This window comes from Drosophila simulans, chromosome 3R, assembly GCF_016746395.2.
Source record: "Drosophila simulans strain w501 chromosome 3R, Prin_Dsim_3.1, whole genome shotgun sequence".
In the NCBI taxonomy this organism is placed as follows: domain Eukaryota; kingdom Metazoa; phylum Arthropoda; class Insecta; order Diptera; family Drosophilidae; genus Drosophila; species Drosophila simulans.
Window position 1 is genome coordinate 26,533,095 of NC_052523.2, and position 24,720 is coordinate 26,557,814.

General features: G+C 45.5%; 4 protein-coding genes across 11 annotated transcripts; 1 reads left to right on the forward strand and 3 right to left on the reverse strand.

Annotated features, from left to right (window-relative positions):
• Window positions 1–488: 488 nt before the first annotated feature.
• LOC6730222 (sphingomyelin phosphodiesterase) lies at window positions 489–3,668 on the forward strand. The gene is made up of 4 exons (XM_016177840.3): window positions 489–641; window positions 871–1,762; window positions 2,472–3,339; window positions 3,398–3,668. Exons 1-4 carry the CDS (start codon window positions 515–517, stop codon window positions 3,509–3,511), a joined length of 2,001 nt encoding a protein of 666 aa, XP_016036975.1. The 5' UTR covers window positions 489–514; the 3' UTR covers window positions 3,512–3,668.
• Window positions 3,657–12,039, reverse strand: LOC6730224 (corticotropin-releasing factor-binding protein). 3 transcript variants are annotated; one of them, XM_016173806.3, is made up of 8 exons: window positions 11,854–12,039; window positions 11,630–11,702; window positions 6,816–6,891; window positions 4,739–5,040; window positions 4,574–4,680; window positions 4,404–4,522; window positions 4,179–4,342; window positions 3,657–4,121 (listed from the first exon to the last, which is right to left on the reverse strand). In XM_016173806.3, exons 2-8 carry the CDS (start codon window positions 11,678–11,680, stop codon window positions 3,879–3,881), a joined length of 1,062 nt encoding a protein of 353 aa, XP_016036976.1. In that variant the 5' UTR covers window positions 11,681–11,702; window positions 11,854–12,039; the 3' UTR covers window positions 3,657–3,878. The 3 variants fall into 3 exon arrangements, with proteins under 3 accessions (XP_016036976.1, XP_016036977.1, XP_002105507.1); XM_016173807.3 differs by having other exon boundaries at window positions 11,893–12,029; XM_002105471.3 differs by having other exon boundaries at window positions 11,630–12,038.
• Window positions 12,040–12,554: 515 nt separating this feature from the next.
• Window positions 12,555–13,663, reverse strand: LOC6730225. Its single transcript, XM_016173797.3, has 3 exons — window positions 13,047–13,663; window positions 12,782–12,984; window positions 12,555–12,721 (listed from the first exon to the last, which is right to left on the reverse strand). The coding sequence occupies exons 1-3, from the start codon at window positions 13,462–13,464 to the stop codon at window positions 12,575–12,577; spliced, it is 768 nt and encodes a 255-aa protein (XP_016036978.1). The 5' UTR covers window positions 13,465–13,663; the 3' UTR covers window positions 12,555–12,574.
• A 386-nt stretch (window positions 13,664–14,049) lies between these two features.
• Window positions 14,050–24,400, reverse strand: LOC6730226 (calcium-binding mitochondrial carrier protein Aralar1). 6 transcript variants are annotated; one of them, XM_039295790.2, is made up of 11 exons: window positions 24,048–24,400; window positions 18,190–18,342; window positions 17,442–17,604; window positions 17,295–17,386; window positions 17,036–17,230; window positions 16,749–16,972; window positions 16,168–16,203; window positions 15,828–15,994; window positions 15,646–15,764; window positions 14,980–15,589; window positions 14,050–14,919 (listed from the first exon to the last, which is right to left on the reverse strand). In XM_039295790.2, exons 1-11 carry the CDS (start codon window positions 24,111–24,113, stop codon window positions 14,621–14,623), a joined length of 2,124 nt encoding a protein of 707 aa, XP_039151724.1. In that variant the 5' UTR covers window positions 24,114–24,400; the 3' UTR covers window positions 14,050–14,620. The 6 variants fall into 6 exon arrangements, with proteins under 6 accessions (XP_039151724.1, XP_039151727.1, XP_039151726.1 ...); XM_039295793.2 differs by lacking the exon at window positions 24,048–24,400 and adding an exon at window positions 21,829–22,142; XM_039295792.2 differs by lacking the exon at window positions 24,048–24,400 and adding an exon at window positions 18,607–18,801.
• Window positions 24,401–24,720: the final 320 nt, after the last annotated feature.

Here is a 24,720-nt window from a genome sequence, read left to right on the forward strand (position 1 = left end):
ATATCGAGGATCATGCCATGATCTGACTCACTATTGGTTACACTTGAAAAAAAATTCTTGAAAATGTGTGATCTTACAAACCTAATAACAACTTGTATTGTTAAAATCTTAAGTTGTGTTATGAATGAGATAGGTAAGAATACTACTTAAAGGAATCTTAGGCTATCTCGAAGTCAGCTGTGTAAGTACTACCGATTGGATAAATGCTTTCCATCTTCTTCATAACACTATGAGTTCACAATCATTTCATACTTCTATTTTACAGACTGGCAGCTTAAGAAGCTGTTCCCGAATTATAATTAGTAGTTTAGCTGTCAGATATCATCCCATTTGATAAGTGGTCAAGCCAAAAGCAGTTAAAGAAGGGTGTTTCCGAACTTCAGTTAGTAATGGTCAGTTGACCGCGGAAATTTCGTTGTGCGATATCATGGCATCTGATAAGTGGAGGAGCTGATAGCGGTGATAGGAAGCTATAAGTAAGGGGCTCGACTTCAATCCCTTAAGCAGTCTCGCCATGAAGTTGATCCGGAGCACAACTCTTTTGGGCATCGGCATATTACTCGTCGGCTGTGGAGCGTTCAGCCTGCCCTCCGTTTACGATGTCCTGTCTAAGGATCAGCAGGCCACATCCTTCGTATCTGGTGGGTTAATGCTTTTGGAACTAATTATGTAAAAGCCTTTGAGTGAAAAAGCGGTATCAGTATGAATTAACTTTTTGATGTGCGTAAAAACCGTATTATAATAAGTTGAAGCGTCTATCAATATATGAAAGGTGTGGATCAGATAGTTAAATGTTTGGTGATTTTGAAAAGATAATCCCAGCTGACAGTTTGAAGTGCTCCCATTGACATCCGTGATTGCTTTTTGCAGCCAGCGTAGCGGAGGAGATAAGCCGTGAGTACCTGAAGTACCACCGAACTGGCATCGAAACGGAGAGGCTTCAGCAGCTGGGAAAGGACATCCGGAGTAGCCACAGCAAGAAGGCCATTTTCACGGAATCCATGGCCGATCTCACCTCCACGGACCAGTTCTTCGTCTGCACACTGTGCAGATCTACCATCAACGTGTTTGCTCGAACTTTCACCGAGGGAGAGCTGAGTGGTCCGGAAAGGGATAATGAGGCAAAGAAACTGCTGCTGGGCATGTGTGACTACTTTGCTATCAGCACCCAGGAGGTGTGCTCCGGATTATTCGATCTCAACTGGCCCATTCTGGACTTCATTCTGAACGAAACCGTGGCACAGTCGAACACCTTTTGCAGCATGCTGCCCATCCCAATTTGCCAGGTGCAACAGGATGAGTACAATCTTACTTTGTCCATCCAGGGAGACTCGCCCAAGGAATCGAACTCCAACTTGCCCGCCAAGAGCTCCGAGGATATTCTCGTCCTGCACCTGACCGACATCCACTACGATCCTGAGTACGCCGAGGGCAGCAATGCAGCTTGCGATGAGCCCATGTGCTGCCGAAATCCGCTGCCCGAAGGATCTGACTCCTCGGCAGCTGCTGGCTTTTGGTCTGATTACCGCGATTGTGACTGCCCCAAACGCCTCATCCTGAGTGCTTTCGAGCACATCAAGGAAAACCACAAGATCGAGTGGATATACCACACTGGAGACGTGCCGCCCCACAACGTGTGGTCCACCACCAGACAGGGCAACCTGGACATGTTGTCCGAAATCGACGAACTGCTGGCCACGTACTTCCCGGACACGCCCATCTACCCCTGTCTTGGGAACCACGAGCCCCATCCAGCAAATGTGTGAGTACCCGTAATTTGCAGTCCATCAACATTATTAATCTAATGACCCAGAAGGGAAAACTTCAAAGCAACGAGTCCGCAAGTGCTTTGAATTAGGCAAAAAACTACCTCTTAATAATACTTGGTTATTTGGCCTTAATACAATGTGGTTATTACCAATGCTGACCCAATAAACCAAATTTGGTTATATCTCACCACTTTTTAAAGAACTTATATATGCTTCCTTAAATGTATGAAACATTTAAAGGTACTATGAAGGCCATTTTATGGGTATGATAGTGTTTTAACACAGTTGGGTATAAAATTATACCACTGTTATTTAGATAAACTTCAATAGAGGGTACTTCTGTTTATCGATACTATTCTACAAAGATCCCAAAATACCAAGGTCTCTTAGATGCGAAACAATCATGGTTTTCGAACTTCTGTATTTTCCGCTCAGATAAAGTTTATTGCAAGAATTTGCAACAATTGCGCCCCTCTGGGAACCCATAAAATATCATTTGGTGCCCATAGTAAATATTTACAATTACTAATTGGGACAATTTGGCTGGTAGGTGGTATTAGTCTAAAAATAATCCACTCAAGTTTCAAGTAATCGGTTTTTAAGCAATTGTAGGGGTGTAATAAGTCACTAGTTATAAAGCTGAAGCGTTTTGAAATTGAATGTTTATATCATAATCATATCTTATCACACAATATTTTCTAGTTTCGGAAACGACGAGATTCCCAGCTCCCTTAGAGTTGACTGGCTCTATGAGCACGTGTGGAGTTTGTGGTCCAAGTGGTTGCCCGCCGAGGCGGAGAAGACTGTTCTTCGAGGAGGATATTACACCGCATCCCCGAGCAAAGGACACAGGATTGTGGCCCTGAACAGCATGGACTGCTACCTGTACAACTGGTGGTTGTTCTATAATGCCACGTTGATTCAGGAGCAACTGCAGTGGTTCCACGACACCCTATTGTCGGCCGAGGAGGCGGGAGAATCGGTCCACATCCTGACCCATATACCCGCTGGAGATGGAGACTGCTGGTGTAACTGGTCTCAAGAATACAACAGGGTTCTCACCCGATTCAATGGCATCATCACTGGAGTCTTCAGTGGTCACACCCACAAGGACGAGATGAACCTGCATTACTCCGAGGACGGCTATGCCACGGTGGTCAACTGGAATGGCGGTAGTCTGACCTCCTACTCGAACAAGAACCCCAACTACCGGCTGTACGAACTCCACCCGGAGAACTGGCAGGTCCTGGACCACCACACCTACACCTTCAACCTGACGGAGGCCAACCTGACGCCCGACGAGAAGCCCAAGTGGGAGCTGGAGTACCAGTTCACCAAGGAGTACACCGAGGACACGAGTCCCGCGGGAATCGATCGCTTGCTGCTGGAAATGGCAGAGAAGCCCGACTTGCTTAGGAAGTTCTGGAGGAACAAGTTCACCAACTCCGATCCCAAGCTGGCAGGGGGCTGTGATAACACCTGTTTGAGCAAGACGATTTGCAGGATAGCCACCAGCAATTACCAGGAGCGCACTCGATGCAAGGAACTTCAGGTCATCCTGGCTGAGAGCGTGAGTACTTCATGGGATTCACCTTTAACTTACCATTAAACACAAATGTCACTTTCAGTTGGAAAAGGAGCCGGATACGGATGATAATAATGGCGGTGGTGCTGCTGGACTAACTGCCCTCAGCTTGGCCTCCTTGCTGGCGCTTTTGGCTGCATCTAAGCTCCTTGGATAAGCCTTATCAATGCCCCCCGTCTATTCTTAACCCCTGGTATCAACGGCGATAATCGCAGCCCATAAAATGGGTTATAAAACAGTATAAAAAGGCCCGAAGCCTTTAGAGATTATGGAATACCGAGAGAAATAAACACACACGTTTCTTGTAGTCAACACTCAGAATGTTCGATATACATGTATATATATATATTACCTAAGATGCCTCTCGGGTAGCGAATACTTTGCGAATTAGCTGGATTAAGTTAAGAGTTAAGTTTAAGCACTACGATGGAGTCCGGGAAGGAGTCGTCCAATGCTCTGGGCTTCTTTTCATTTTTTTACAAACATGTACATTTTTGGACAGCGTCCCACCTCGCCTAGCTAACTTAGAGCGCACAGATGAGCGTGGCGATCTCCATGTCCGGCACATCCGCCTTGCGCAGGACAATGGCCGCCTGGTTCTGGTACCGACCGGAGGACACCAGCCGCACGGTGCTCACGCCGCAAAAGATTGCCTGCTCGGGACCCAAGTCACTGGAGGCACCGCACACGGCACTGGCCTGCTCCATTCCAATGGCATCCAGACCGGCGGATCCGCCGATCTCTAAGCGATCGCTGGGCAATTGACACTAGTTGGGAGAAAGGAGGTTAGCTGGGTAGCGCGGTTACTCAAGTTCTGTACCCACATCGTAGTTGACCTTCGGCTGGGCCCGCACACTCTTGCCGCCAATCCGCAAGCTGGCCAGCGAAACCACGGCCGGAAAGAGCGCCGAGATGGTGCAGTTGCGAGCCTGGCCAAAGTTGGTCATCGTGTACATGGCGGCCGTGTCCTGGACCAAAACGTTGCAGGCTAAAACAAGGATAAATACGTTTTCATTGAACATTGTATTATCTAGAACTGCTGTACTCACGTTGCGTGATCTTGTGGAACCGCACATTGGCCACAAAGGAGCCTCGAACGGGAATTCGGTATTGGAGCAAGGCGGCATTCTGGCTCGAACGGAAGAACTTCTTATTGCTAACTCGGGGCCTGGACAAAGATAGGATTAGCACACAAATACGGAGCTCAACTTTCACCCACCATTGTCTGTAGTTGTTGCAGAACTCGTAAACGCGCTCCTCCAGCGGTCGATGGTGATCCTTAATGCCCGGAAAGTACTCGCCATTCAGCTCCCAGCCGTCGACAAACTATCGAGGAAAGTGCGTCACACTTGGGCACAATTTAGTGGCTCCCCGGAGCACTTACCGCCATTAGGGCTCCTGTCTCGCAGTTCGCATCGTAGTGCTTCATTGTAATCTCCACAATCGTGTCTGGCTCCCCAATCACATAAAGCCCACAGACCTCCGGCTGCAGTTCCTGGACATCTGCTGCCGTTCCAGCTCCTGCTCCTGCTACTGCCGCTGCGCCCTCCCCCGGAACAACTCCCACTCCCACTGCTCCTGCCGCCTCCAGTTCGAGCAGGGCGGCCTCCCGGTTGAGGGCCGAGTTGAGTGGGTTGAGCTTCTTGAAGATGTAGTCACCTGCCTCGGAGGCCACATGCATGCAATCTGAGGAAGGGGTGGGATTTAATGGCTCAGCACTGGGGGAAATTAGTTGCTAGGAGTAGTTTCTAGGAAAAGTATAGGACTAACATGTTCGAAGAACGAACATGTATGGAATTCCAGTTAGAATTCCTTGCAGTGCACCCAATGCACTGGATGCCTTCGAGCCGAATCCGAAACCAATTTGTCTTGGCGAATTTCCAAGCTACCCTGGAGAAGACGGGCGATTAGGGGTGGGCTATTGAAATCCCCTTTGATTGTTTCCAACTTGGCTCCTGGGCAACAATTAATTTATCATGCGCATCCACTTAATGCCGGCCATAGTTGGCTGATTTATGGCCGGCATTATTAGCCGGGTCACCCACTCACACGATTTTTATGACCTCCTGCTCTCTGGCATCCCCCAAACCGGGCCAAAAACAATTAAACTGCTATTTGACTTCTTTTTTGTCCCACTCTTGACATGCATGTCACATACTTCGAGTGTACTCGTGTGGGCTTTGTGGGATGTACTCGTACGTGAATCCCTTGATGGGGAATAAGGGCCTGGAAAGATGGGGTAGGTGGGTCCTGGCACTTGGCGCCAATTTGTTTATGACACTCGCTAATTGTTTTCGAGTGGCGGCTTTCGGCCTCTTAACATATCTATATGAATACACCATTCCAGCACACAATAAAACAGCTCTGTTCATAAGTAATTAGGCATTATGATTAAATAATCGTACGCAAAGTGGCTGCTAGTTAATAAATAATCATAAACTATTAAGCTGCTTATTTGGCCGGCAAAAAAGTGAGAGGGGAATTACAATGCCTATTGCTTTCTGCGGAATATTAGTTAAGTACTTTTTTTGTACTGAGCTTTGAGTTTGAATAAAAAAGTTTCCTCGGAAGCCTTTCAATTATTTTGAATAGCATGTTGAACTCGCTTTTCCGAACTTTTTTTTTCATAATTGTAACTTTTTCCATAACTGCAAAATATCTGGGCGACCTGAGGTCCTCTCTGTTTATCCCCCGGATTAGAGTGGTTTTTCATTTGTCCTTCGAAATTGTATAGCTATTTCTGGAAGTGACGTCACTAAGCTGAACCGCCCCTCCCCACCCAGGAACCACCACCTTCCCGAAGTGAACGTTGTCCTGACTATAAATAAAAGCAATTATAAATCGGCACTGCCACAGATTTGTTGATGTTTCACCTGATTGCGAGATTGCGAGACTGATGCAACTTTCCATTTATTGGAACCTGCGACATGCGGTTGCTCTGACGATGGTATTCCCCCGGGAAAAGGGAAGTGGATGGAGAATCTGGGCGGTTGGGCGGCAGAGGGATTAGGCCAATTGAAGTTGGCACGAGTTGCTGGCAATACATTGATATTTATTAAGTTTTCGTTCGCAGGAATCACAATATCTCTGCTCTCTGGCCATCGAGTGGCCACAAGTTTGTAATCTTTCATTTCCATTTGGCCAGTTTGGGTCAGTTTGGCCACGGAGAGGGGGTGAACCAGAAGTGGAGTGCACTTTGATTTGAATTTTAATGGGCAATATATTCGGGTTGCTTGGCTATACAAATTGCGCATACGCCCCGGGTGCCGACGGATGGCCTGGAATATTACAAGAAGCGCTCGCAACTTATGCAGAAATCAATTTGAGAGACAAGTAAACAAGGTTTAGAAAGCGCCCTAAACTTGTCGCTGCCGCCAAAGTGCATTTTCCATTTTCCGCCGAGGGCACTTGACTAAAAAGTTTTCCTCCGCCGCGCGCTGCACATGCGAATCGTAACTTACCTGAGACCGTGTGCACATTGTGCGGCACCGCAGGGTTGGGGAAAAGCTCAAAGGACCGCTTCACACTGGGCCAGGCCTGAAAGGGAAAAATGGCAAAGAAATTAAGGACATTCGCTGCAAAACAGGCAAAAGACATATCGGATATATCTATGATAAACTGAAGTGCGTGGGAAATATAAAAACAAATTCAAAGTTGTCTCAATGCTTGGAGTTAGATCCGGAGCTTGTGCCTCCTGCTCCGTACACTCCGCACAAAGGAGATACATCCAGACCAGCAGAGGGGGAGTACCGAGACGGGGCCAAAGGATCAGCGGGATGTCCTTGGCGGCTAATGTCCGCCGACTTCTCTAGTTGTATCGAAAGAAAGGAATCCTCGCGGGGGGCAGCTAATGCGGCACTTAGGGCTCTTCGCACAATGCAACTGCAGAGGACTGGGTGTGGGGGACAAGAGGTCATCCGGGCAGAGGACAATAGCCGGTTTTAATTAAACTACCACACACGATTCTCCAATAAACAGAAATCGAGCAGATGACGCCCAGGACGTGCTCGGCCAAGAAGGATATACTCGTATATAAGGCTTTCGAGGGAGTTGAGGAAATTTTAAGCATGACAAATCGGGCGCAAAAGTTAAAACTTTTTATTAAGAAAACCCACTCAGCCCAGCCTACGACCCAGATTTTTTGTGCTCCGCTTTTCTCGCTTTATGATTGATTAGTGGTAACTTTTTTCAGATTTTCCCGTTAATTGAAATCGCACCCAGCCCGCTGGGAAATTGATAAATGGTGACGCATTGGCCGCGCTCAGAAATAATTGCGTTAAGGCCAAAAAGCCGAAAAGTTTTCGTTATTCGGCTTTTGGGACATTTGTTTGCACAACACTCGAGCTTTGGCTTTAACGAGTCGTCGGGGCGTTATGGAACTGTCAATTAGTGGCGGTTTGTGCCACAGCAACTTTAATCCCCGGACCCGGGAAGATTCGCCATCAAAGAGCCCAGGATTGCCACCCTGACGTCACAAATCTTTCAGCGAGATTCGCAGGATTTGAGTCGAGAGAGTCTGGATAAACTGTCAACAGGCTGTAAATAAATAATAAACATGATCCCTTTGAAAACACACTTGGCAGCGGCCTGATTTGCATAATCACAATGCTGCCATCGGAATTTCGGATTCGAGGGGTGAACTGCGCCAGTGTGGGCGAAAATCACACTGGACGCCTTTTGTCAAACTAAGCGAATCGCAGGATGCGCCAGCTGCTCCATCAAAAGGACCCATTGGGACCTGGGCCGCTATCCAAAAGTTGCCACGGAGATTGGAGGACTCATTCAAAGTAGCTGGAAGTTGGTGGGCGGCGAGGGGACATCGGCAAAAATAGAAAAGTTCTATGGGCATTGTGACAATACTTCGCAGAAGCCCTGTAAGTTAAGGTCCTTTCCCCTTCACCTCCATTGAACTTGCATTCCTGCATTTATGGGCTTTTATTAGCACCACTCTTGAAATTTTATGGCATTGCAAAAATAACTTTCTCTTTCATAATTGACTTGTTCCTATACTTTAGATTTCCTTACTTGTACTGATAGCTCATTTAAATAAACAATTTAAATTAAAATGATTCGGAATTCTTTTATGAAGTCATTCATTGAATTCCAAATACAACCGCTTATAAGAATGCCTTCATTAAAAAACAGGAATATTCAATTAGTTTTTACTTTGGGTGCTATTCTATTTTAGAATTTTGGCAGCTAGGTCGCGTGATTTGATTAATGAGCCTATTGTTCCTTTGCTGAATCCAGTACTTTTTGGCATTATTCCCAGGACACGGGGAAGGGGAGGGAATTAGCCCTCAAGGTCGCCTTAGGCGTCAGATTCCTTTGTTCCCGTCACTCCAGCTCCGGAAAAGCCGCTAATTAGCAAAGGATATGCGAATCAGGTCCTCACATGCCACTGCCGGGAATTAAGATGCCAGAAATATTTGTGAGTTGATTAAAAGTTCGCTTAGCGACACCAAGGAGAAATTTCGGTGTCGGAAGGAAGCACCTGGCAAAATTGGAATCCTTTTTTGGGGGTCAGGTAAATATTGACTTTCGACATCGTGGCAGGAGATCCGGTGGTAATCCTTCAGCTAAAGCAAACACTTGCAGTCGGTGGGGGATTGGATTCTTCGGTGGCGGAATGACTAAGTTATGAGACGGCTTCCAAGGAGGCGGCTTTAAGGACGAGCTACTTGCCGTATTCCTGGCCATGAATAAGTGATGCACTCGCCGGTGTCCGGCGAAGCAACAGGCTGCCACTCGACCATAAAATATTTAGACTCCTTTACGGCGGGCGTAAATTTCACTCAAGGAGTCGTATTGAAAGGATTCGTCTAACTGACTGATGATGGCTCAAGTATGCGCATAATGCCGGATGCTTAACAATATGGCGAACTAAGCATAGCTCAAGTCGGAACTAAGTCAAATGAATGGCCACGAACTGAAGGAGAAACGAGTCCCTGGAGGCCAACGAACAGAAGAGCAGCCTGGTAAAAAGAATGGTTTAATTATGACCCATCAAAAGAATTGCCTAATTTGCGTCAGCAATTCATTCAACTTCGCGATTCAAAGTTAAGCTCGGCGTTTGTCAGAGCTCATAGTCATCATGTGAAAATCCAGGGATTAGCATTGGAAGCCGCAAATGAATTCGATTACGCATACGCACTGTTGAGCGACACGGAGCGTTGTTATTGGCTTTAATTACTTAATTAATTTCGCGCCACCGCAAATGAACTGTAAAACGCAGTTTGGCAAAAAAGTTATTCTGATCCTGCCATTCTGACGTCATGCCTTTGCTTTTGGGTTAACACATAAGCTGCAAGGGAATATAAAGCGGGAAATTCGAGTGTTGCCACGGCGGAAATTAGTTCTGCCTTAAATGCCTTGGCTTCCCCCTGCTCCCCGATTTATGTCGAACATATTGCATTCGAGATTTATGCACGAGTTCTGCCCGAACGGAATTGAATAGATGGCATAAATTTCGCGCAACTGCTGCCACATGATGAGGGAAATTTATGGAAATTAGGGGGATCCAACGAAGATATTGGGGCATAAGATATGAGGCCTTCTAAACCAGACTCGATTACAGCCCACAAAGGCCCGAGAACAATATAGGGGTAGATAGAACTCGATCTCAAAGTCCAATCATATTGTTGCATACTTCATAAGTGAACTCCCTTGTAAGCGTAAGTATTCATGTTCGGAAACTGAGTAGAACAAAGCGGTATATCCCATTCAGGCCATTCCCCTAAGCACCCAATTTGTGGCTGGTGCAATTAGGGGTCACCTCCGAACGCTTAAGCTTATCTTAGCATGTCGGACCGCTCCACAACTCGCTTTTCCTCTGTTGCACCCGATGACATTCATGTTTTAATTGTTGTCGTTCTCACATGTTTCCAGAGTGAAAAACGAAGCTGCACGGGAGGAAATGGAGGAAAAACAGGAAAATGCGGGCGGAAATGGGACAGCAGGGGTGTGGCTGTCATGTCCTGGCTTAAATGGCTGTAAAGTGCCAAAGCGTCGGTGTCAACATTAAGCGCACATCAAGTGCAGGACTCCCAGGCAATCGAGCAGGATGTGGATTTGCGCAAGTGACAGAGGGGGCGGAAGGGGCGGAAGGTTGGCACCGAGTGTTGAAAATCTCGTCCATGTCCAAAGTGAGTGACCACGGAAGGAATGAGTCAGTTGCACTTTCATTGCCTTCGATTCGCTGGGCTTTCCGCCCATGACTGTTTGGTTTTTGCCACCGCCCACGGCGCAATGGCAGGTGCGAAATTTACATTTATCCTTGGCCAGTGAAGTGGATTGCCAACGTCCTGGCTTCACGACTGTGCCCACAAAGTTGCCATTAAGCAAACATATCGCAGGTTCTTCAGTTGATGGATGGCAGGAGCCAGGAGTGAGAAACAGAACCCTAATCGTCCAACACTTTCGAACATTTTCATATCCAAATGCCTTCCGTCTTTGGCAGGCTAACATGACAAATGTGGTTATTCCAATATTTGAATATCCTTTCTGATCGCATGAAAATGAATTACTGTCCAATAACTTGCATTACTCAGAGATGAATCATATCATATTTCAGTGCTGTTCAATGAAATTCCTCAATAATTTTTCACCCTTTTCAGTTTATCTCAACCACGCTTCTGAAAAGATGGATTCGATTGGCTATTTCAGGCGCTGCTATCTTATCTGTCTTGGAGTAGTCTCAATCATAATTAGCTGGTTGGCCAGCAGAGGTTCTATTTTTGTTTCGGCTGCAACAAATGTCACGGGAACTTTTCCACTGATTGGGCCATTACCAAACCGAATTAAATATTCATTTGCGACGGGCTACTTTGCTACTTTGACCCGCTGACCCGCTTGGACTTCCATAAATTGATTACCAACTAGAGTTTGCAACGTGAGCCTAATGAAGGTAATCAGTTCTAGCATAAGCCAGGACTGAAAGGCTGCCAAAAAGTTTGGCAATAACGCCGACAGCTAGAATCAATCAATCTGGCCAAAAAATCTGGGCCGAGAGAAATTAGATCAAGTCATTAGAACAACGAGGAAACAAAAGTTGGCCCAACTTGTTGATCGAATTACAAGGAGTTACACGCGTGACTTCGTCTTCTATTGATAAACAGAGAATAAAAATGTATATTTATGAGGCTTTTATCTGGTTTACAGAAGGCTTCCTCGATTTGAACGAACTAGCACTTTTTGTTCAACTCACAAAATGAATATAATTATATTAAAAAATATATTTAAGTGGTGATTAAAATTTTTCGGTATCGACACTCACCTGGACGCCCAGCACAATCATGGAGAAATAGAGATAGACAACCAACTTCATCGCGATTTTCGATTGGCGAAACCTAAGGAGAAAATGGCCAATCCCCGCGGGGAGATTGAAAATCAGTTGACAAAGTTTGAGGCGACTTTTCAATTAACCCTCGAGTTCCGGTGCGCCTTTCTTTGATCCTGTGGCCTGACCGGAGCTTAGAGATTAGACCAGGAATCACGCACCCAATAACTTCATTAGCGACGGAGGCACGCGATGCTTACTGGGCACTCGATGCGTATACTTGATGCGGGTTTGAAATTGCGCCGGGGAAAGCGTTTTTGTTTCACAGGGAAAAAGAAACCAAGAAACCGTTGCAGGACGAAAACAAGGACGATGCGTCTACGCTGCCGCTCGACGACCGAGTGTTGGTCCTTATCAGCGCCGCATTTCCTTTTATAGCCAGTCGTCCTTGCCGAGCTCCCAGTTTTTTTACACTTTTCTTTTGTGGTTTCCTTTGAGGATGTTACGTATGTATGTTTTTGCGTTTATGAAGTATGTCTTTGCATTTTCCGTAAAACATTTCGTATTTATTATATTCTCTGATCCTGTATTATTAATATTTCGCTTCGATTTCCACTGCATATTTTTGAAATACTTGCCGCTGTTTGGTTACTCACCACCATCGTCTGTTATGGTGAATTTTCCGGCGAGCATTGCCAACAGAAATGGCTGAGGAAAAGCTTAGGTGGAAAGCTCTTTCAAATGGAAATCCGACTTTATTCGAAAATTAATCTTGTAAAATAAATCTAATCTTAAATCAAAACGGAACTTAGAATGTGCTCTATTTGCGTCTAGACTTTAAATATATATTTCTTAAACGTTTTTATCTAGTTTTTGGATTTTTCCTATATTACCTTTTAAATGTATACATCATCAAGGCAGTTTTATGTATGTTAAAAATTCCTACTTCAATCCCATATCCAAAGTGGGGGCCACAGCTACGGGAATAGGCACATTTCTGGGGTGACTCACATCCCCTCGATCGTAATAACCTCCCAGATGTTCTCCCGGTACGTGGTACAGTCCATAGTGCAGTCCATTGTTGGCCACCTGCAAGGGAGTCAGAAAGAGTTAGAATAAAGGTCTACAAAAACCCTGATACCCACTTACCCTCTTTAAGCCATTAATAGAGGCTAAGAGCAGGGCCATCTTGGCCAGTAATAGAGCCTTTCCACTGACTATGGAAAGCATCTGGAAGCCCATGGGCACTAAGATGGCCCCCAAAGCAGTCACTCCAAACATCATGGTTATGATCATGTTGTAACGATGTCTTCTCAACCGGGCACTTCCCACAGGATCGGGACTAGAAGTATCTGAAACCATCAATGGACCATCAATGAATGAATGAATGAAGTATGAGGTAACCAAAACCCACCACTACTTAGATATCTCTCCGTCAGTTTCCCCAAGTTCACTTGCAAAGTGTGGGTGGTTAAGCCCTTGGCCAAGCTCACTGCCAATTGATCGAACCAGGTTAAGTGCTTCAAATCCTTTCGCTCATCGTCAGGTCGTGTGCCGTTTTCCGTACTATTCGGAGCAGCCACCAGGCGCACTCCATCGTAAATGGAAATCTCTGGAGACGACATGATGCCCTCGAACATGTGCAAGCTTCTTGAGCGGAAGCAGGACCACAGGCTTTGGTGTATTCCAGACTGATAACAGTCTCGAAGATCACTGCGTAGCTTCTTCAGCTGGGATATCCACGATTTGTCCGGCAGATCTTCTCCAGCCGCGTAACGATCAACTAGGATCACTCCCAGTAGGAATATAACCAGAACCGACGGAACACGCATTGTTCGCCCTTCGAAAGCCAAAATGAAACTGCATCCAATATGTCGCCATCGATGCGCTTTTTATAACCCATCGCTGACCAGTGATCGGCGACGGATCTCGTCCAGTGCACCCGGTCATTGGGGCAGATGTGGAAACCCTCTTCTGGGATCCCTAACGGTTTCTTTTAGCGGTCATGGTCGGCGGACAGCATTGTTGATGACTTCGAAACCGAGTCTGGGCAACCCAGAAAAGCAAATGGGCAGTGCTAAAATAAACTTGTCAACATCGATTTGCAAATGCCCACCATCGCACAATTCTAATCAGATGCGTTTCGACCCTGTTTAGTGGCAATTGGCCATGAATTAGACGCTCGATTGAGTTGGCACGCAGCTTTCAAGGGGCGGGTTCTTTTATCTGTGGGCTAGTTTCAATGGGAGTAGGAAAGTGGGCTTGACGTGGTTTTCTAAATTGATTTCAAAAGACTTACGAAGGCATTACCTTGTTGGTAATGGAATAAAATATTAAAATGTGGTCGTTTTGCTTAGCAACTAAGACCGCAACCCAAAAAACCTTTAGGACAGACAACTGTCTTTCCGAAAATGCGATTGTTTTTAACATTGAGTTTTATTTAATTATTCATTATTAGCTAAGAGGTCATTCATTGCATTTCCTTTGCTTGATAATTGTTTTGAACAAATTCGTACTAAGATTAAAAGGTTTTATCGCTTTAATAGTTACATTGAGTGCAAAAGTTGACGTTCAGTGATTGGTTGATGCTCTAGACTTTAAACTAGTTAACAAAGTTTACAAAAACAGTTCTACACTTGCCTAAATATATACGCACCATGGCCAAACCCGATATTCTATACTCTTAAATGGGCTTTTCATTACTTTTCTTTTGGTTTTTCCTGGGTGTGGTAAAAACAGTTGCTCAAAGTTGGGCGCCCAGGGTGCGAACCCGGCTGTTCAGATACAATAGTACTATAGATACGGCGCTGCTCCTCCCTGATCCTCGTTAGAAATATCCTCAGTGCTTCTGTGTGTGTGTGTATTTTGTGTAAACGCGTCCTAGCAAAAAATATATCCCATATCTCTGTCCACCGGAGCCCAATCCCGCCAATCCCTTCTGCATTCCGTAGACTACGTGGCGCTTGGCAGGCGGTGGCGCCAGTATAATCAGGATCCTGTGGCCGTCGAGGGCGTGGCAGCGGCTACTCCGCGTCCAAATCGCGGCAGGTACAACCCGAACTTGGACTCCACTCCAGCCAAGAGAGGAACTGCCGCCCGGTAGCCACCGATGTGGTCCAAGTTCTCGGTGGTCACCGACGCCGCCGCCTGTTCCAGCGGAGTGGTGATCTTGTGCGCCTCGGATCCCTTGGGCTGGGTGCCTCCGAAGTCCACGTAGAAGAGGCGCTGCAGCAGTTCGTAGGTCACCAGGGTCACTCCGAACTGTGGTGAGGAGCGGAACACTCGAGCTGTGGGATGGGTTATAAGACATTAATAGAGATCCCTTAAAGAAGAATGCCTCGACTTACCGGCTGTGCCCTTCCAGAAGGCTCTAGGTCCCTCTTCGGCCATGATCTTCTTGGTGGCATCCCATACGCCGGTGTAGGTGGTCTGTCCGGATCGGGCAACCACCTGGAGGCGGGTCTTGATGACGTCGGCGGGCGTGACAAGGGAGGCGGCCGGAACACCGGCAATGGCACCAGCGGCCAGCAGGGTGAGCGGGTGATTGTAGCCGTCCTTGTCGGCCATCATGGCCTTGGTGTGGGCGTAGGTCGGGAAGTAGATGGCCGAGAACGGCACATCGCGGAGGAGACAGGCTCTGGCTCCCTTGTAGAGCCCAAAGAGTCCCAGTTCCCGGACCACCGACCACGCGCGGATCTTGCTCCCACTGGCGATTTCTCCCGCCACCTGGAGACGGATCTTCACAATTTCCAGGGGATTGGTGAACACTACCTGCGAGGCACCGGCACATCCACCAGCCAGAACCTCCGCCCATGTGGGAATGTTACCCTTCTTGTCGGTGAGTTTGTCCCTCACCAAATCATTCACCGTCAGCTTGATGGCTTTCTCGGGGGCCACGCCCATTAGCTGGGGCAGGAGACCTCTGTAGAGACCCATGAATCCCTCGTGGCGAACCACCTGTGGATTAAATCATTAGGATTAGATCACATCAGTGATATTTTGATCAGACTTACCTTTTTGAAGCAGTCCCATGAGTTTCGATATGCAACTTCACCAATATAGGAACCCGCTCGCTGGTTCTGCATTCGAGTCTTGACTAGATCGATGGGGTAGACCACAGTGGCGCCCACAGCTAATGGAACATAATATATAGATAGGTGTGCTTCCTAAGAGGACAAAGTGCATCCTAACTTACCGCCGGCAAAGGAACCGAGGGTGAAACGGTAAGAGCTCTCCAGGACCTGAATAAAGGCAGATCGGTCCGCAGGACTCTCCACCGCCTTGATCTCCGCCAGACGATGTGTCATATGCTTGGTGTAGTGCTCGGGTGCGATGTTGCTCAGGTCACTATAGTCGATGCGGCTGGAGAATGGGAACATTAGATCCGGATTAGTTTCGATTAGCATATAGCATGTGTGGGTAAGGGAAACTAAGAGATACCAACTGAGTTAGGTTTGAGGGGGCGGGATTCTAGGAGTGGATTCATAAACGAACAAAAAGCAGAAATCAGGCCAAGGAAGGACGAGATCACTTGCCTACTCGGAGGTATCTTTCTCCTGCGCTTCCACCAACTTTGAGAGTGAGAATTGCGAGTGCAGCGCAGAGAAGAGGAGAAATAAAGAGAAACACACGGAGAGAAAAATGATACAAACAAGCAACAATTAGCACATGACACTTGACACTCGTTTTTGGGGATCGCCCTGGGATGATTGCCCACATTAAAGATTTATACGCTAATTCAATCGGACTAACTCATTGCCAAGTAAAGTCATAAATACAAGTCTCCTTTTCACAGTTTTAGTTGTATACTTAAAATAACAGCTAACATATATCATTTAGTCAACTAATTTTCTATTATGTCAAAATTTCACTTAAAACAGGTAATTACTTCCATATAGAAGTCTTCGAAAAGTAAAGATTGCTAAGTATTGCAATACATTACACGAACGATTAGCTAAACTAAATAAATAATAACTCCTACAATGAACAGTAAGAAAAACCTAAATTAGCAAATGAATATGTCACTTTAATTTATAACACAAATAAAATGCTAGTTTTTCCTAATCCGAATCCAAAGTTGGCAACACTGAACCCAAGGTTATGACCAAAGACTCACCCTGCTTGATGGACGGCGCCCGCCAGGTGGAAAAGGATGTCGATCTCCAGCGGCGTGATTTGGCTCATCGTCTGGGCGGCTAGGAGGATCTGATCCTTGGTGATCATATCCGTGCGACTGCCCTCGGTGGCGTGCAGGTAGACTTGTTTGATCAGTTCCATGTTGTTCAGCAGCGAGGTAAATGCGATGAAATACGGGAAGCTCACTTTGTGACCCTCAGTTACCTAGTCAGGTTGAAGAATTATCCTTAGAAGGATGATCACACTGATCAGAGATGCAATAGCTACCGAAACTAGATTGTCCCTGACGCCGGGGGTCAGTAAATGCCGCTTAACATTAACTATGATGTCCTGGAAGTCCAAGGGCGAGATGAACCCAGTGCCAGCTGGATCCTTGCTGCGGAAGGCCTCCATCGCGTGCTCCTCGTGAAAGTCGTGCAGCAGCTGCGTGAACTCAGCATAGTTGATAAGGCGTTGCTTCTTCTACATTTCGGGAAGGTGTATACATTATAATCATTGAATAATCGTCTGATTGCAGTGCACTTACATCACCAAAGTAGCGCTTGATAAAGGGGCCATCTAAGCTAAAAGGTATCTTTGAGTGCAGTTCAGTTTTTTGTACGACATCAGCGAAGTCAGCTGTAAAGTAGATACAATTTGTACTAGTTCATTGGTATAGGACTTGGGATCTTACCATAGGAAACAGTGCCGTTGCCCTTGCGGTCGAACAACTGGAAAGCGGTCCTGTAGAGGGCATCTGGGGTGCAGAGCAGACCCTCGAAGGCCTGGAACTCGGAGAAGGAGATGAGTCCATCCTTGCTCGTGTCCGCAATGTTGGCCAGCAGGCGCACCGATTCCTATTCGGAATATAATGTTGGTTGATTAAATGTACTGTTTGGGCTGCTTTGAACGGGGAACTAGAAAGTCACTGAAAGCTATCGTTTCATCCATAGTATTTCTTTCAGTGACAGGTTAATCTCTTTCGAGTGGACATTAGACCGGTAGTTACTCTCTAATGGGCAGATAAACCGAGGGGCCGTAAAAGAAACTGCCCCCGCAGACTTCGGCACCTGATTGAATCAGTTCCAATTTGCGGGGCACCTACGATCCGCGATCAGGTTCAGTTGGATTCTCAGACCATAAAGCTGATAAGCGGACCCATTAAAATAGAATCTGTGACGTTGGCGGTTAGACACGAGGCAGCCAAGTGATTGCCTGGTTATTTGGTTTATGGGTTTACTACATGTTTGCGGGTGGGTCAAGGTCAACCCGTGAATCACAGTGGCTAGTGACTAGTTATACGGCTCTGATTTATGTTTATAGGCAACTAAGTATGTGCCGCCGCCAACGGGGGCGCTATCTGGCGATAAGATATGGCCGGTCTTATCGGACGGCTATGCAAAATAACCTTGCAATGACCCGACTGCAGGCAAAGTACTCACGTCATTAAATGCAGATTCGGAAAAGAGTCCTAGGAACTTTCGCACGAAGTCCTCGCTGGTCATATAGTGCTCGCCATTCTTCTGGATGGAGGCGTACTTCTGGAACACCTCTCGCAACTTTTCGGTGCCGGCGCGCTTCAAAAGCGACGGAGACTGCAAGAAGAATTGCAAAGAAAATAATTAGTTGTTATAAGAGTTGCTTCATTGGGGTTTCTTCTACACTACTTGATTAGCTTGAAGATCTTTTTGCTGTTTATACGTATTTATTTATACTTTTATCTTTATGGGTAGTTCTAAAACAACCCTTCGCTACCCGCCACTGTCTCAGTCGCACTCTCATTTCTGCGCTCTCCCGCCTGAAACTCAATTGCAAAAGCAACACGTGTCAGCCGCTCGGCAGTCGCAGCTGAAACTTACATTTGGCAAACTCTTGGTCAGCGGCATTCCTGTTTTTTAGCTGTGACTGCTTCTGGTTCAATGTTGTTTCCGCGAGCAATTGCCGCGTCTAATTAGCTCATCAATGCAAGCCGATCTAATCCAAACCGCCCGAGTCGAAACCACCTCGTCCCCGTTCCGCGATTAACTAACTGCGAGTGGAGCGCACTGGCGAGCGAAGTACCGCCAGAATCAGAGCCCCCACCATGAGCAGAACCGCTGGGAGAGAGTCTGGGAGCGCTGGGAGTGAAATTGTCTGCCTAACGAACTCTTATTTGCTCAGCTCGTTTCAATGTCAATAAGCTCTCTTATAACGACTCTCTTATGATCGTTATGCTGGGAGAGGGTGGGGTTATGTGTTCTTTACTTTTATAATATTATTCTCTTGTAAACAAAATTAATCATAAAATTCTAATATGTTTGAAAAATATAAATTTTTGTTAAGAAAATGTTTTATTAAAGTCCTCAAATTATTTGCTTATCTTTCAATCCGTTGCATATTTTTCCATGCGAAGTAGTATTAAATATATCTTATGGTAACTATTTTAAATAGTATTATATAGTCTGAGTTGATAAGACTGTGGTGCACAACGAAGCAATCTCAACCATGGGAAAGCACTTTCCCTACAAGTATTGAGTACCGGGTAGCGGATAGTCGAATATCCAATACCCTGTCTCATATCTCTGCCACTTGTTTACTCGCTCTCGCTACAATTCCGCCTGAGTAATCACCCAGAGGTCAGCAGCTCCGTCAACAACAAGTTCAACTTCGATGACAATACGTCCGATTCGAATTCATTTATCAATTGCCTCATTGACGTAATACGATTAGCACGCGATGAAATTGTAATTTTCTTTTCTTTCTTTTTTCCTGGGGGTCCCTCACATTCTCGGATGCGCTTGTTTGTGCCAGAGAATTGCGAAAAACAAAAGCAGATTTCATAATAAAATCAGCGAAAACACGACAGCACTTATGGAGACCCCCAACTCGAAGATATGGAAATGTTAAGCCAAATTCAGAACTGACTGTTTGATTGAAGTTAAATACCCTGGGGAAAACAGCAACATTGATTGATGTGTTATCAATTTCAGATAGCTTCTGATTAAAATTGATTATAACGGGAAGGGTTCCCTAATGACTTGCTCTGGATACATTTGAATACTGGAAAAAATGGGTAACTAACACCTTTTCAAATATGGGATAAAATAATAAAATGATAAATGATAAGTTAGCTTTAATTCACTACAATATGCACATATATCCATAAATATGTAGATACTTTTACTTTAGTGCCCTTATATTGATTGCTCCACTGTTTTTGAGGTTTCGTCATGGTGGAAATTGGATTTATTGGATGGGGTTTTATCCCCTCACCCCCCTTTGGTTGTAGTAGTCAGTCGGATCTGTCAAAGTGTCGTATTGACCTTTGCGAATCGATTGGCAGAGGCAATAAATGAATTCGTTCGCCGGCAATTTGCTGCACAATTTGCGATGCCATCAAGAATTCATGGGAAGCAGCGAAACACGAAAATTGAATTGTTCACTTGATGAGGATATATAATTCATATTAAAGCAGGGATGTGTATATTAACTTTAATTCGAACTGAAAGTAATTAAATGTTTGCAATGCGATTGTTTATTAATGCGCGTCGTTTGTTCATTTACTTTGATATGATTGAAAATGCTGGTCAGCAAACAGCGATGTATTAAATTTTGCATATTTCTTTTCCAGAATCCCTCTTTTAAAATAAATATTCATATGAAGACATTGACATTTGACATATTCACTGGGCGTGAAATAATCCAAATCAAAGGAAGTTCCGCTTAAACCCCAATTCAATTTGTTGCCACTGCAGACTGAACTTGTGAATCCCCAGCTGTACTTGTATGCTGTTTTATATATTCATGCCCAGCAGAAGCTGTTTTTTATCCCCCTTTTTATTCGGCCAGCGCAAACAAGCGGAAAATGTTACACATACGCCCCGTGTGACGGCAGACAGAACGATTTGTTTGTTTGTTTGCTCGGGTTTTGTGGCCCCTCCCCCGTGCTCGCCTACCCCTCTGACTACTGCTTTGTTGCATTTGCATAATGAGTTCTTCTTGGCCACGGTCGTCCGACCAAGTCAAAGGTTGCGGGCACAGGTCGCTTTTCCGCCGGTTTTCCCAGATTTTCCCCGCCTTTTTCACCTTCAGCTGCCTGCAGCGAGTGGCACGTGCATGTCACTGTTACTATATCTTTGTATCTGTATCGATGGGCACAGAGAAAATACAAAGGGAAAATATACTTTACTACATTTTATAGGCGAAAATGTCATTATTTAATTTTACTTTTGCATTTTACCCTTTTAAAAAACAAAACTATTTAACTTTAATGATGAAAAATGCCCAATTAATTGCTCGTTAATTTTTTTCTCTGTCATTGCCATGGAAATTTGTTGCGCGAGCGGCAAACTTTTGTTTTTGTTTGCAATTTCCGTCAAGGTCAACCCGGCTGTTCATTATCGCTGTGGTTGTGGTTGTTTCTGTGCCCGGCTGGGGTTACTCCAGCCACCCCCACCAAACTGAAGTCATATACAGTGAAATGAGCAACTCGAAGCTCGAGAAATTCCACCGAAAATATCCAGACTTCTGTAATAGTGGATTCCGTTGACTTTCCCACTGGTTTACGCCTTCTCTAACTACCCAAGTTCACCAATTTTCGGTTGGAGGGTGCTATATTGGGGATTCAGCAACAGCTGCACCGCTGGCCCATTACGTATACGCAGGGTGAGCCATGGGACCGCAGTCAGCTGGCTAATTGACGACAGCAGTGGAACAAGAGAGATTCCAAAGGCGAGAGAGGAGTGCATATAGGAAGAGACGATGTAGAACCGGGGGCTGGAGCGATCGGTGAGAATCGGAGAATCTCGGCCTGAGATGGCGGTGACTTTTCCAAAGTCGTGAGCAGAGAAAACCTGGCCACAAATCCGCGGGACTGAAGGTGATTCGCTGGATGCTCGGAAAGCTCTCAAATGATATTGTTTTATTTCTTTATATAATTGTTTGGCCCGCGAGCTTTCCGAGATATCCAGTATTTATCTTTCGACTATTTCGTAATGCCCTCTATCGCTCCTTATTGATATTAATTAGTCCGGTCCGGAGGCACTTCCGCAATCGGTCAGTTATCAGATCAATAGTTAATTAGTTTCCTGACGGAGCGTTACCTCATCCTTATCGTGCATATTCACTTATACGTATGAACACAATCCAAGTCTGTGAATCTTTGCGAAATCCAGGCACGTTCGCACTATCTGTTTGAAATGTTCGTTTATCGGAAACTTCGGCTTAACTTGATTTAACTATTGGTTAAGTATGCTTTTAATGGTCACTCGCGAGTCTTTGTGGCTTTTAGTATAAATAATGCTGGTTTGTATACATAATATACTTTCACTGCCCGAACCGGATATATTTATTTCCAGCTTGTGATTTTTATATCTGAGGGACGCGCGCGATTTTCTCGGCTGTCATCCGCTGGCGTCGCGCTGCTTTTCCATTCTGAACTGTCGGAATTATAGAAGCGAGAGCTTTCCCGCATTCAGTAACTTTTGCGACCGAGAGAGCGCCGCAAAAAATAATAAATAAAAGAGAACCCCTCGGCGATTGCATTTCAGATTCATATTAATTTTGATTCTCATTTCAGTTTGTTATTGTTTTTTGCCCGGGCTGTGCTCTGCCGCTTGCCACTGCAGTTTCCCAATAAACAATGGCATCCGTGCAACTACTATTCATAAGAAGGGGTCTAATCAGGGTGGTGGTATGATGTGGGCGAAAGTGGGCGTTCCCTGAGGCCAAACATAAAACACATTTGATAATTGAGAACTGCAGTGCGAATCACAGAGGTGCAATGTGTTCACGGAAGTAATTTCGTTCTAAGTGGCCTCAAGGTGCGACCATTGGCTCTGTGTCTCTTTATCTCACCTCTTACAATCAGGGCCAAGTTGTCAGGGATTTAAGATTAATACAATAAAATGCTTTAGAATATCTAAATAAAGGATTCACTAGCTTCACAAGATCGATCTAACTGTAAGTCATACAATGTATGTTGGGAGAATAAGTACAAGTCCTTTCATTAAACAAATTCATGTTCCTAATCTGCATTTTCGAGTCACGATTAGATAGTTCTATTCGTGTGACCCCCGCTGTTCACTCATTCACATGCATGGCTGGCAAGGTCGCAATTTTCGAGCGTGCCAAGTGGTTGACGATTTCACGTTGTGCAAATGTTCTTAAATTTGGTTGCATTCATTCACAGCTGCTCGAGTTTCTCTGTTTACAATGTAAACACGTGCTTTGCGAAATAACACACCGAAAAGAGCGAAAGAGAGGTCAATTCGAGGATGGCAAAGGAGGGAAGATAGCGCAGAGACATTGCGTATACGCATCGTTGGCCATCTGCGGAAGGCACGTGAATGAAGCGTGTTTTGGGCGGGTATAAAAATAGCCAGGCGGGCGAGAAAATTGTGTTATTATATTAACGTCATTCTGCGGAACATCAGCCCCACTCAAGAATTTCAGCAAGGCCGAACCATCCCACAATTTATTTGGGGGTAGAGTTTGTTGAATAAAATGAACAATTACGAGCACCAGTTATGAGCAGCCAGCTGCACGAATCCGGTAGACATTTTTGCTATGAAGGTTAGCCAAATGTCAGTTCAACTAGGGTGTCCTTTTTGTGGCACGACAGGCACCAGCTAGCAGCGCAGTCGAAGGACCTCCACTTCCGCATTGTCACTCGCAACGAGTCCTGAACCTTAACAACGCATTGAGTGGTACTAATTTATAGTTTTCGGTTTAAGAGTGATGGATGATAGGTGCGCTGTGTTCATTTGTAACTGTCGTTTATCCTTGCGGAAGAACCCTTTATTGTTCGAGTATCCTTTTCATTTCACTGTTGCTGTGCTTTCAAATCCCCGAGCAGGGTAATCTGTTTTTGTTCAGAGGAAAGCACTTACAAACCAATTAAGATATAACGTGTATTACGAATAAAGACTTAACTTAGCAGGAATAAGATACTGCTGGCATGCAGAAAATGCAAATGTTATCATGCCGAAGACTTTATACACTGCCTTTCAAATTATATTTTGATTTAATATACAATTGATTATGTTAATTGAACGTGTGTTTTGTGGAAGGGCAGGTTATAATCCCCCGGTTCAGCTTGTTTTTATTTCCGTTCGTCGGCACTTTTGCTCTTTTCATTCCTCTTCCAGCCGCACTTATTTTTAGATCCGAGCACCTAATCCGCCACCACTGGGCGACCAAGTGGGGTTGGGCGGTGGCTCTGGTAATTAAAGCGCAAACTGGCGCCCACTTGAAGGGGGGAGGGGGGCGGAGCATGGGGCCTCTGCGGAAGACAAAGGCTGAGCCCGTCGAGTGCACTTACTTCTTGGCATCGGGCGACTGGCAGAGTGGGTATCCAATTAAACGGAAACGGGATGTGCATTGGCATTATCAGCGGCTCAGCGGGTGTGTGAAAGTGCTCCGACTTTTGGCTTCGACGAACGCAGCAGGGACTAGAAGGAGGAGATTCCACCAGGTGACCCCAGGTGGGCGGAGCACAAGGAACTGTTCTATTATCGATTTTTACGCACTTAATGCCGCTTACTTAGCGGCCAATTCGATTCACTGCCACTCAGTTAAGCACTTGGATATGGCGCAATATTGGTTCCTGTTCCTCAAATGCACCCAGGTGGTTGGAGGCGACAGATGCTGCACTGGGAACACCGCGGAAAACAGAACCGTGCCAGACGAGAAAACGCGCTAAACTGGATGACAACATGGAAAACATTGGTTAACAGTGGTCCAAAAGGTGGTTGCGGTGGGAAATGTTAGCGGCCGAGGGAAATGTAAAGTGCCCACCCCTTACGTTCCATGAAAATAATAGAATGTGTTATGGTAAACTGTTTAATTAATCGCTTTAAAATATACATTTTATAATAAACGTGTTATTTTGTTAATACTCTTTTACGGAAGGTCAGCTTTTCATTAGCAGTGCAAAATGCAAAACGTTACTAAAGGAAATTCACCAGCTGAGCTACTGGTCGGTAAATTAAAGC